A 13,356-nucleotide genomic window follows, 5' to 3' on the forward strand; every position below is an offset into this window, starting at 1 on the left:
CAAAGCCACACAGCTCATTCATCAAGACAAGACCCAAACACAGGCAAAGAGCTGGTAAGCACCACACTGTCATGTAAGATCCTCAGAATAGGAATTGTGCTCTTTCTTGTATCCCCAGCACCTAACTAGAACTGGACATAGTAAGGTTCAACAAATGCTGTTGCAGAACACAATGGTGAGGTTGTACAAAAGCTACAAGCAGGATATGTGAAACCTTATCTTGTTACTACCGCAGCCAGGCATGGTGATGTGCACTTGTAGTCACGGCTGCTCAGTCTGGGGGACAGGAAGGTCACAAGCTCTAGGCTAGCCTCGGCAACAGAATTAGACCAAATCTCAAAAACATGAGTATGTTAGCTTTGTTTTGTTTTTCAAACAGGCACTGGTAGTTCATATCTATAATTTTAGCTACTGAGGAGGCTGAGATCTGAGGACCAAAGATGGAAGCCAATCCAAGCAGACAAATCCGAGATTCTCATCTTCAAATTTATCAGGGAAATACCACAAGTTTTCAAGCCCCAGTACCGGCAAATGTGTACACATTCACACACACGCACACACAAATCCACTATAATTTGCCGTCATTAATTTACTAAATACCAGTATTTACATTATGCACGCAATCTACATTTCTGCATGAGAAGATTATATCCTTCATGTATATTTGATTGATTTTTTTTTTTTTTGGCCAGTCCTGGGCCTTGAACTCAGGGCCTGAGCACTGTCCCTGGCTTCTTCCCGCTCAAGGCTAGCACTCTGCCACTTGAGCCACAGCGCCGCTTCTGGCCGTTTTCTGCATATGTGGTGCTGGGGAATCGAACCTAGGGCCTCGTGTATCCGAGGCAGGCACTCTTGCCACTAGGCTATATCCCCAGCCCCCTTCATGTATATTTGAAAAAAATCATTCATATACTTTTCTCCTCACCAAGCTGGATTCTGTACAATTTTCCTACATTTTTCAACACCTTGCATATGATTACTCTTGGAACTTCTTTGAAATTTTCCACATCACAGTTCAATTCTAACCCAGGATTTGCCTCATAAGAAAGCAGTAGGATTGTAAACAAGTCCAGAACTATGCTACCAAGAATACTGAATCAAATTTGCAAGTGATGCTATGCTCCAAAGGTTAGAAAAATGAGTCCAAAACAGTACTATAAAAGGAAAGCTGAAACGTAACCAGAGAGAGTATTTCGAATGACAGGCACTTTCAAAGATACTGTTACTTAAGGAATGTCTTAACCTTTAGAGCACACAAAAGTTAACCATTCTGTTTCAGCCTACAGCTAACAATGAAGCTCAATCTTAAGATTTCCTTTCAGTCTACCTCTCATTTAAAAAAAAAAAAACCAAAACTCCAATATTTCATTTTTCTTTAAAAGTTCATACTACCTGTTTAAGTCAAACACTTAAGACTCCAGAATGAAGAAGTTACACCAGAGCTCTATTTTTTGTTATAAGGCTAGTAACATACTTTCCAGAACCCCCCGTTTCCTCAGGTGTAAGTGAATAAGGAATAGTAATGCTATTTCTTATTTTTATGCAATGACAGAGTATTTGTGCAATATTCGAGATGGTGCTGTAAGTGTCCTGAACAGTCTACTTCTTATCATTATTTTCAATCCTCCATATCCACAGCTTCACCTATAAAAGGCACTTGGTCATTATTAATTGGACTAGATGGCCTTTAATCTCTGTCACTAGTTAAGTGGTGACAAAACTCACATCATTTCCTCCTCCAACAGCTTCAAGAGGCCACCTTCTGAAGTCCCTTACGTACAGAAGATACGCTGAGCTCTTCACATACACAACTTCCTCACATTGCCAGAACCGGCAATGAAAGCAAAATGAGATCATGAAATGCTTGGAACAGCAAAGAGTACAGATGTGCTATGAAGTATCAGCTACTAGTGCTGCTGCTGTGTTACTGCAGCAATAGTATTGGTATTAAATGGTGTTCGTGTGAGCAATAGTGTCTACTACTATTACCTAGTGTTTATTACTATTACCTATATTACCTAATATGACTGTGTATTAGGAGTCCCCATGTAACCTGACCTTTATTGACCTTTCCAAAGACCATTCTTTCTGGTCTTCATGACTGAAGCCTCTTCTCTTATAGTAGGGGACTACTGGCATATTCTTCCCAGATCTGCTCTGCATTATTCAGCCCCAGTCGAAGTAACACCTCAAACTGTTTCCCGCCTTTAGCCTCTCACAGTACCTTTCTGACTCATTATCCAATTCCAGCTTATGACAAATACTGGGAAGAAATCTCTTTGTTTACATGTGTATCATCTTTACCCACTAGCATATAGTACCTTTAGTGGTGCTGTTGTATCACTTTGTTTAATACAGTGAGCTCTCCTCAGGAAGTATCTGTTCCAAGCTCTCCAGCCTCACAATTTTTATAGACAAAAATAAAACAAAATAACTTGTTAAGGGAGCCAGTCAGGAGAAATGGTATTTGGATCTGTAAGTTTTCCATCTATGGTACATAATTTGCATTCCCACCACTTCCAATATTTTAGGACAACACAAGTACTTGTGTGAAGAAAGCACACAACAAAATTTCCTATCACCATAGTAAAAAAGATGCTCTCTCGCTCTCTGTCTTTCAAATCATGGGGAAAGTGTGAGTCCAAGTACACTTATGAGACGCACATTCAGACCCTAGGACATGTCACTTTACACAAGCCGGCTGATTTCTTCATCTGCTGGAATTTTTAGTTCAAACTCAGATCAACTTTGATTAGAATAAAGTTCCTTGAAGACAAAGGCCATTTTTTTTTTTTTTACTGTCAACACCTAGACCGGTAACTGTCCCGTAACACAATAAATGCAGCCCAATAAAATCGCACCTCTCCATGTATTTATAGTGCATCTACTAAACGCGTGTGGCGGGTGCCGGGACAGAGAGGGTTCCCAGTCCTAACTCCTGCCGTCACAGGGGCTACAGCAGGAGCAACTTTACTGTAAACCGTGAGAAATGCTCCGATGGGGACCTCTACTATGGGCCCTGCGAGCGGCTCCTGACCCGGAACAACTTTAAGAGGAGGTATTGAAATATTTACAACAGGCCGTCTGATCAGAGCCCGATTCAGATGGGTTTTGCGACGACGTCTCGATTATTAACCCTCTTCCTCGCTGCAGAGCTAGAGGCTCCGTAGATGCAAAATGTCCCCTAAGCCAAGTAGACTCTTCTGAGATCCACTCAAGAATAAACGTGGGGGGGCCGGTGACTCAGGCCCATAATTGGACCTACTCCTCCTCCCAATCAGGTGGAGATGGGAAGGGACCTCAGGGTGGTCCTGGCCGGCCTAAGGGACGGAGACCTCAGGGGAGCCCACCATCTCCCCGACACGCTGGGCGGGACGACCACACGCGGGGGGGGGGGGTGGGCTGCTGCTGGTGGTGGTGGTTCGAGGCCAGCCGGAGCCTAAACAGACGCACAGACCAGACCTCGTAGGAAAATAGACAGCTGAGGACGACGTTGATGATGATGATGACGACGACGACGACGACGACGGAGGGGTGATGGACGAGCCTGGCAAGGGAGTGCGCGGCTCCGAGTTCAAACCCAGGCGTCGACCGCGGGGGAACGCACGGCAGAAGCAGCACCGACCGGGGATGGAGGGGCGGGGGGGGGGGGTGTCCTGGGTTCGATCCCGCCCCCCCTCCCCTCCTCCGACCTCCCCCGACGTGGTGCTGGGCGGGTGCGGGAAGTTCACCGGGATCCTCTCCACCAGGGCAGCGGCGGCTGCTCGGGGGCCCGGGGCCCTGCACGCGCGGCCGGGACGGCGATCCGCGGCCCCCTCCACCCCTCCACCCCCCCTCCTCCATGTTCTTTTATTTATACACACGTTCTCCCCCGAGTCGCCCTCACAGGAGCCGACCGTCCTGCAGGGGCGGAGAGGGGCGACGGCCGGGCCGGGAGGCCCCGGGGACGGACGCGGGTCCCCCCCCCCCCGCGCGCGCGCAGGCCGCGACGGCCCGGCCGGCCTCGCTCCCGCCCTCGCTGCCCGGGTGGGAGCCCGGCGGGGCGGCGGGGCGGCGGGGCGGCGGGCGGTGGGGGGTGGGGAGCGCGCCCCGGGGCCGCCCGGGCGGAAGCGGCGGCGGCGGAGGGCGCGGAGGGCGGCGGAGGGCGGCGGACGCCCGGCCCGGCCCGCACGCGGCGGCGGCGGCCCTGAGGCGGAGCCCCGAGGCCGAGCAGAGGCCGCGCCGGAGGCGGCGAGCGGCCCCGGCCCCCCACCCCCACCCCGCCCGCACCCCCCGGGGGGCAGCGCCGAGGCCGCGGCCCGGCCCGGCTCCCATTCAAGCCGCCTTCCCCTTCCCCCCCCCACCACCACCACCTCACCCCACCCCGGGCCGGCCCCATGCGGTCCGGGCCCCGCGCCGCCGCCCGCCCGCCCGCCCGCTCGCCGCCCCGCCGCCCGCCCCGCTCGCCTCTCGGACGCCCGCGCGGCAAAATGCGAGGGAAGGCAGCGCCCATTACCTCAGCTCCCCCGGGTTGAATCGCTCGCCGTCTCCCCCGTCCCCGCCACGCTCCGCCATTACAGAGGGCCGCTTTCATCCACCCGCCGACCCGGCGTCTCCGATTGGCCGGCGGGATCGTCAATCGGACACTCGGGAGGCGGAGCCGGCCGAGACCCGTGAGGTGATTGGCCCGACTTCCCGTCAGTCCTCGCGTCACGGGTGGTGTCTACCTGGCGATTGGGCAACGCGCCCGCCGACTTTGAAAGCGGTATGGAGACAGCCGGTTGATTGGCCGCTCCCGGGCTTTACGGGGTGAATGAGACTTCGGTCGGGGTGGGGTGGGGGGGGGAGTGAGCCATCGAGCGCCCCCTGGCGGCGAGGAACGCTAGGTCCTCCCACCTACGGCCCAGCCCGGGGGGAGCCACGTGGCCGCCGCCCTCCCAGGGAGCGGGGAGGGGTGGGGGGGGGAAGCCGTGTTGGCCACTGGCAGCGCGCGGGGCCGCGGGACCCTATTGGTCGGATGAGCCAATCACAGCCCGCCCGCTTCGCCCCCTCGACCAATCACAGGGCCGCTGTGCAAAGCGGCGTCTTCCCGCTTTGCCCTGCAAGTTACAAGTTCCAACCACCGTGGTGCGCCATGAAATATCCTAGCCAGCTCTGGACGTGGGTTGAGGTGAGGCTTTATTATTATCATCATCATCATCATCATCATCATTATTATCATCATCATTATTAATTATTATTATTGCAACGTTAGAAGTTATCCCTTCTCTACAAATCAAACCTGCCAGGTCAAGGATAGTGAACTGATTGTGAATCAGAAGATAGCCCTAATTTCAGTACAGTCAGTCCATAACTGAGACCAAGTATACAGGAACTCAGCATTATTATCATCATCATCATTATTAATTATTATTATTATTGCAACGTTAGAAGTTATCCCTTCTCTACAAATCAAACCTGCCAGGTCAAGGATAGTGAACTGATTGTGAATCAGAATATAACCCTCCACTAATTTCAGTACAGTCAATCCATAACTGAGACCAAGAGTACAGGGGCTGGGCAGGTGGTGGGCCTGGAAAGGGTCACATTTTATTCTGTAGGTCAGAGGCAGTAGTATGTAAGGGTTTAAGAATTTAAACTCTCCATGACTGCAGGATTGAGCAGGGTGAAACTGTTGGGGAGATGGTAGGGAGCTGTTGAGACTGACCGTTGTGAGCCCTGAACCGAAGCAATGACAGCCACGGATGGAGAAAGCACAAAGGTTAAACCTGCGAAAACGGGGTGACTGGGTGGACTGGAATGCAGGACGTGGTGGGGAGCGTTGAACAACATCAAGACTTAATGTGGGCTCCCCAATACATAGCTGTAACTTTACCCACTTTGGAGATGAAGCACTGACCCATATGCTTTATACTGAACCATATCCAGACCCTTCTTCTCTTTTTTTTTTCTTTTTTTTTTTTGGCCAGTCCTGGGCCTTGGACTCAGGGCCTGAGCACTGTCCCTGGCTTCTTCCCGCTCAAGGCTAGCACTCCGCCACTTGAGCCACAGCGCCGCTTCTGGCCGTTTTCCATACATGTGGTGCTGGGGAATCGAACAGAGAGCTTCATGTGTAGGAGGCAAGCACTCTTGCCACTAGGCCATATTCCCAGCCCGACCCTTGTTCTCTTACTGACCTGAGGATTGATGTGCAGAGCCACCCAGGGACAGAAAAGCCCAGGAGCCTCTTATCTCAAATGAACCACCAACCAACTGTTAGGGCTAACCTGAAAACTGGAGTAACTAAATATAAGTTTTAATGTTAAAATTATAACAGCTTCTAAGCCCTGGTGATGACTCCATGCTAGAGGCCTGCACCCCCACCCGTGAGACTAGTTTCTTGTAGTTTGGCATTTAAAAATGTAGGAAGCAGGGCTGGGAATATGGCCTAGTGGCAAGAGAGCTTGCCTCATACACTTAAGGCCCTGGGTTCAATTCCCCAGCACCACATATATAGAAAATGGCCAGAAGTGGCGCTGTGGCTCAAGTGGCAGAGTGCTAGCCTTGAGCAAAAAGAAGCCAGGGACAGTGCTCAGGCCCTGAGTTCAAGGCCCAAGACTGGCAAAAAAAAAAATGTAGGGAGCACTTGTTCACCTCTATACCTGGGTAGCAACCATGGTAACGGACAGTAAAAAAAAAAAATGATCATAGACTATAGAAATAACCATAATAGTAGTAGTAAAGTGCCAGACTTTGAAGTCAGGTCCCACTTTACCACGTGAACCCCACTTTACCACGTGAACCCCACTTTACCATGCAAATCTGAGATAAGCAGGCCCTGTGAGCAAACCCAGGACAAGCCCATTAGGGCCTAGCCAGTCAAGAACTCTAACCGCTGGGAATGCTTAACTCTGACTGCCTCCAGAATGCCTCGAGCCCTGAGCCAATCAGATTTGTACCTGTGTCCTCATCTTGCTTGCTTGCACACCTGATTGTTGTAACTTTGTTTTTGCCTTTATAAGCCCTGTGTAATCACAGCTCGAGGCCTTGCCTTGCTTTTGCATTTCGGAATGTCTGAGTCTCGGTGGTCTTCTTGGTGGTGGTTTCGCGACTTGGCACAACAGTAGAAATGCCATGGTAACTGTTGGGTTGGTTTACTTATGATTGAGTACTGGATTGTTTTAGCCCGCTCAAGCTTGCATAGTGGTAACGGGAAAACATAGTCGCAATTGTTAAAATAAAGTTGGTACTAGGTCAGCCTGACTGCAACATTCTGCTTCTGTAAACGGCTTGCTTAACCCATTTGTGACTTGCTCTACCCCCTGCATCAGTGCTACATGACCTGTTGTCAATTCCTGATATCGAGGCCAGTTCCCGATATCAAAGCCAAAATAGATAACTGAAAGGGTAGATAGCCAATAGAAATAGGACAAGACTTGCTTGCTAAATACCATCCAATCAAGTATCTGCCAAGCTGGAAATACCCTGCCCCTGTAGTAATCACAATAAAAACCCTGCCTATCTGAGGGTCGGGGCTCTCAATCCAGATCCACTGTGTCAGTGACGGTTGGGAGTCCAGGCTTGAGCTTGCAGTAAAGACTCTCGTGCATTTGCATCAGTATCGGCTCCTTGGTGGTCTTTGGGGACCGAAAATCTAGACATAACACAACCAATAACAACAACCAAAAAAAAAAAAAAAAAAAACAGAAGTGGAGCTGTGGCCAAGTGGTAGAGAACCAGCCTCGGGCAACAAAGCCGAGCAAGAGTACAAGGCCCACACTGAGAAGGCGGCTTAGTGGTTCCGTTCCTCCATATCATATAAACAAACAAAAAATAGCTCAGTGCCTCCGTGGCTCACACCAGTAATCCTAGCTACTCTGGAGGCTGAGATCTGAGAATCGCCCAGGCCAAAAAAAAAAAAAAAATCTCTTAATCTCCAGTTGACTACTCAAAAACTCAAAGTGGTGCTGTGGCTCCAAGTGAAAAAGCGCTATCCTCGAGCAAAAAGAGCCTCAGGGGCAGCTGAGTTCAAGCCCCATGATCGACGCACAAAAAATACAAGGTCCTAAGTTCAGGCCTCAGTCCAAGCAGAGTAGAAAAAGGAGGAGGAAGAGGTTGAAGAGGAAGGGCGGGAAGAAGGAAGAGGGGAAGGGAAAGGAGCTGCTTACGGCCTAAGGAGGAAAACTAAGAAGCAAAAGAAATGGAGGTACAGATGCACAGAACTCAGATGCTGGGAGCAGGGGCAGGAGCCTCCCTCCTCGCAACCGGGCCGCCTCCCCTAAAGGAAGCCTAAGAGGGCAACAGACACAGGCCACACGGAAGGGGCAGAACGGCGTGGATTGGAAGAAGGACATTTGGACTCACTCCGTCCTTTGACCCCAGAGGAGGTCTTGTTGCTCCAGGATCAAGGCAGCAGTGAATGTACAAGGACAGCTACACCGGCCCGACAGCCTGCCTAGGTTTGAATCCTGGATCGTGCAATCTGGGGCAGTTTACTTCCAGTATTTTTGTATCGTTCTCTCCATCTGAAAATGGAAAGAACTGTATGTCTGTAAAGAGTTGCTATGAAGGTTAAATGAATGTCAGCCTATTGGAGCTGATTGGAGCAAGGCTTATTGTAAGTGTTCAATAAGCACAGCAATTGGCATTATTAAAAACATCTAATTTTTACTTCCTCGTCTTTTTGGGGGGAGGAAGCAGTTGTGAAACAAGGTCTTACTCAGGGGTAACTCAGGTTAGCCTTGAACTCTTTTTTTTTTTTTTTTTTTGGCCAGTCCTGGGCCTTGGACTCAGGGCCTGAGTACTGTCCCTGGCTTCTTCCCGCTCAAGGCTAGCACTCTGCCACTTGAGCCACAGCGCCGCTTCTGGCCGTTTTCTGTATATGTGGTGCTGGGGAATCGAACCTAGGGCCTCGTGTATCTGAGGCAGGCACTCTTGCCACTAGGCTATATCCCCAGCCCCCTAGCCTTGAACTCTTGATCCTCCTCCCTCAGCCCTTTGATTGCTAGTCTTACAGGTGTGCACCTCCATTATCTATCTTTCTTTCTTCATGTCTGAATCTTGAGCAGTTTTATCTCCTTTCTCTGCTGCACAAAATGCTCTCCATTTTCTTACTGGTTAGCTAAGAAATAAATACAACCTATTAATCTGTTTTTCATAGCAGATCTTCCTGGCCAAAAAAAAAAAGACACAAAAACAAAAACAGCCAACACAAATTAAAACTGAACACAGCTCGCATTGCATGTGGTAAACTACAATAGTGACCAAAAAACTGACTTCAGATCAAATCTTAAGTATACTTCTGCATGACCTAGGAAAGTTGAAGCTGGTAGAGAAAGCAGTCTCTAAAGAAACCTCATGCCAACAAAACTCCAAGAAGGACAAACCTGCTGGGTAGTTCAACTCTCAACTCATACATTTAAATGAAAACCTGCTTCTGGCGGAAATAACTAGTAAGGAAAAAAAAATAGCAAAAACAGGGGAAAGATACAATACAAAGTACCATATAGAATTAATCCAGAACTGAGAATGCGACCTAACAGTAGAGAGCTTGCCTCGTACACATGAAGCCCTGGGTTCGATTCCCCAGCACCCCTCATATAGAAAAAGCCAGACGTGGCGCTGTGGCTCAAGTGGCAGAGTGCTAGCCTTGAGCAGAAAGAAGCCAGGGACAGTGCTCAGGCCCTGAGTTCAAGGCCCAGGACTGACAATAAATAACTAAATGCCCTACCACCGAGCTCCTCCGCTCTGACTGTTGGTGACAGGCTCTGGGTGACACGTCACGACGTTGGTATCGTTTTGATTCAGGGCCCGGGGGGGGGGGGGGTGGGCGCAGTGGAGCCGCTTACGGAATTATCCATCCCCGTGCAATAGAACAGAAAAAGGATCCGCGGGCCGTGCTGGCCGGTGCAGCAGGCGGCGCGCAGACGTCAGGACAGGACCCATGCGGCTGCAACCGGCTCTGCCAGTCCCCAGGCGAGGCCCCCTCCCCAGGCCCCGCCCTCTTCCCCTGTGACAGGTGCCAGGCCTGAGGTCCGCGCCCAGCACAGTGTCCACGTGCGACCTTCCGGTCTGACTCCCTTTTGCCTGGTCCTGGGGTGTGAGCTCAGGGCCTGGAGCTTGCGAAGCCGGCGTTCTACCATGTGAGTCATGCCCCCCCGCCGGCCCCTTTGGCTTTAGTTCTTTTTCAGATCAGGTCGTGTACTGGGTGACCTTGAACAGCGATCCTCGTACATGCACTTCACGTAGCTAGGATTACAGGCATCGCTGTTATACCTGACTTGTTCTACTTTTTCAAGTGTGTACCCCCCCCCCCAAAAAAAAAGAAGTTCTTCATCTAGCTGGAAACTGGAATCTTTGGATCATATTTCTCTAGTCCCCACCCCAATTCTAGAAACTCCCCCCCCCCCAACAATGCCCTCCTTAACAGTGAGTCCCGGGGACTTTTTGTGGTGTGATTGCCTGTTAAAGAGAGAAAGAGAGAGAAACAAAAGGGGAGAAATAAAGCGGCTGGGGTCACAGCTGTTAGACATACGGGATGCATCAAAGCCCTGCCAGACAGGTGGTGAGCAGGGGACCGACCCGAGGCCGGCAGAACACCTGGGCTGCCTACTAATTAGCCGGCTGACAGGTGGGTCAGGGGTTGGCAATGGTGGGGAAAGCTACGTGGTTTATTCCCCAGAATCACAAGGCTGCCCGAGGCCAAGTTTGTTCCTCCCTCCGCCGCCGCCGCCGCTGCTGCTGCTGGCTGAGTTAGCACAAGTTCAGAATCCGCCGGGCCTCACCTTGAAGCAGCCCCGCGCCAGGAGAAAGGAGGCGTCGCCGACAGATGTGATCACTGGGCCTTTCCCCAAAGGCTCCCAGCCACCTCGGCCTCGGCTGGCGCTCCGCTTCCTCCGGTCATATCTCCCCCGAAACTGAAACACAGCTTGGGAAGACAGCTCGGTGCCCTCCCAGTCGCTGCGGCTTCCTCGAGCCGCGCCACACTCTCTCTTTTAGGAGCCTGCGGGGTTGTAATTCTCAGCGCTTGACGTTTATGGGCAGCTTCCTATTAGTGAGAGGCTCCACAACCGTTTTTATGAGGGATGCCTCCTGGGCCCTGTCGGGTATAATCACCCAGATGGAGCGGGAGGAGAGAGGATGAATCGGGGTGCGCGCCAACGGTCCCCACCAGGAGCCAGGAACCGAGTCTGCCTATCAGACGCTTGTCAGGGCTGCTTGTCTCATCCCCCTGATCTTTGAGGCTCCCGCCCTGCCTCCTTCCCTCCTTGCCTGTCTTCCTCCCTTCCTCTGTCTCTGTTTTCTCTTTCTGTCTCTGTCTCTCTCTTCTTCCCACCCCCCCCCACCGGCTTGCAGAGCAAATGCATCTGCAGGTCCTGAAGCCCAGACCTCTAAGACACCTCAGTTCTTTTTTCTCATTCCTTTCTGGTTTCACCGCAGTTCTGCCTGCTCCATCTCTTCCTCTTGTCCCTCGGCCCGACTTTCCATCATCCACACCGGCGACAGCATAGTCCTCTCAATAGTTATGGAATTTAGGCGCATTTCAGGCTTTCTGACGTTCCTAGGAGAAGGGGAAATCTTCAATGATGCTCTATAGCAAATATGTACTGTTGAAAAAGAGTACTCGTGCGTGCGTGCGTGTGTGTGCGTGTGTGTGTGACTGAGGCTTGAACTCAGGGCCCGGCACTGGCTTGGCTTTTTTGCTCAAGGCTGGTGTTCGCTTTTTGAGCCTCGGTTGTTTCTGCTGGTTATTTTGGAAATGGGGGTCCCCTGGACTTTTATGTCTGGGCTCACAGCCAACACTCTTCCGCGTGATCCTCACCCTGGCTTCTGGCTGGTAATTTGGGAGTAGTGTCTCTTGGATTTTATTATTATTATTATTATTATTATTATTATTATTTGCCAGAGCTGGTTTCAAACTGTGGCCCTCCAGATCTCAGCTTCGTGGCTGGCTAGGATTACAAGCTGGCGCCTGGCGAAAACGCTCTTTTCTGGCGAGAGACTAACGATCCTATGAGTCTCCCCTCGTGAACAAAAATCATCCACCATGGAAACCTACCTTCCCTGGCTGGGTCCCTCTGTGACGGGGACCCTGCCTACATCCACATCTTCCTTCCACACAGTTGCAGGTCCTGGTCCGACTTCAGGGTCCCCCTGGGCTGTCTTCTCTTTGTGGCCACCCCCTCCCACCCTGCCGGTCCCCACTCCGGGGGGGTGCCTTTTCTCCTCAATACCCGTAGCGTATTTCCAGTTTGTGGGCTTATTCAAATCCTGTCCCCCTTGCCAGCACACCCGTTCCACGAGAACAGAGTGTTCCCCTGTACTGAACTGCAGCCCTGCGCTGGGGTCTTTGCACAGCACGTGGGTAAGCTCTGCAAGTGCGGTGGAAAAGTTGAAGGGACACGGACGGAGCCACAGACGGAGCGGTCCACGGAAGAGCTGGCCTCCTCTCAAACCACCTTGCTCGTCTCCCTTCCCACCAGCAGAGGGCAGCAGAGACGCAGACTTCTCTACATTCCAGCGTGGATCAGAAAACTTAGGGGAAACTCAAATCCTATTCTCTTTGCCTTGTAAGGATCGGGGTGTTAGGAAAGTATTCGGCCTTTAAAAAAAAAACAACAACAACTCTTCTCCTTAGTTCTGGAGTCTCTGAACTAAGTCACAGATTTTTGTTTTGTTTTGTTTTTTTAGTTTCACAAGGTCCCCTAGGAAACAAAAGCAGATGTTATATATACAAAGAAAAAGGAAAAAGAAAAGGCTCAGGCTGAGCGCCAGTTCCGGCCTGCCTGGCGGTTGAGAAAGCTCCCATCCCAGCTGCTAGAGGCTTCAGGAATCGCGGCTCCTGGGTGCCCTGGGCAATGGCAAGAGCAACTCGTGTGTTTGCCTCCGTGTCTGACGGGATCACCCTGTCTTGTTCAGCACCTCATCCCCCACCCCCCCCCGACCCTACAGGGCAAGGACTCCGGGGTCCCCTGCCTTTACCTGGGTGGGCCTCCGTGACTCCTTCAGTAAGACTGCTGCGTGCCCTGCCTGGATCTCAGCCCGCCCCCCCCTTCCCCCCCACCCCCCAGTCCAGATGCTCCACTGGGCTCGGCCAACACCCACTAAACTCACGGGGCCTCAGGGCTTCCCAGGGCGGTTGATCTTCTGGACCTGCTCGTTCTTGCCGACCTAAGAGCAGCCCAGGGTTTCGAGCGATTGTCTAGGGCCTCTTCTCCCCTCAAGTTGCCTCCAGATGTCTCCAGATGTTACCCCACGTTCCCTGGGAGGAATTCCTTCCCCGTGCCTAAACTAGACAGGCCGTGTTTTAAGGAGATGGTGGGGCGTGCCGAGAGGTGCTTTTCCCACCTCCAGGACGGGGCCCTGTGTCCGGTTCTGCTCCTCCCCACTCCACGCGTC

At 51.7% G+C, this 13,356-nt stretch overlaps 1 protein-coding gene across 6 annotated transcripts in view; it reads right to left on the bottom strand.

The window, feature by feature from the left end:
• Positions 1-4,592, bottom strand: part of Tcerg1 (transcription elongation regulator 1) — a 52,493-nt gene extending 47,901 nt beyond the window's left edge. For all 6 annotated transcript variants that reach the window (XR_007208632.1, XM_048331104.1, XM_048331103.1 and 3 more), the window contains exon 1: positions 4,496-4,592. Coding sequence is in view for 5 of the 6 variants with exons in the window: in XM_048331104.1 (XP_048187061.1) it covers positions 4,496-4,554 (59 nt within the window). In the remaining variant the exon portion in view is untranslated. The remainder of the gene's footprint in view (positions 1-4,495) is intronic.
• Between the last annotated feature and the right edge of the window lie 8,764 nt (positions 4,593-13,356).

The sequence above is a fragment of the Perognathus longimembris genome, chromosome 22, assembly GCF_023159225.1.
Source record: "Perognathus longimembris pacificus isolate PPM17 chromosome 22, ASM2315922v1, whole genome shotgun sequence".
Taxonomy (NCBI): Eukaryota; Metazoa; Chordata; class Mammalia; order Rodentia; family Heteromyidae; genus Perognathus; species Perognathus longimembris.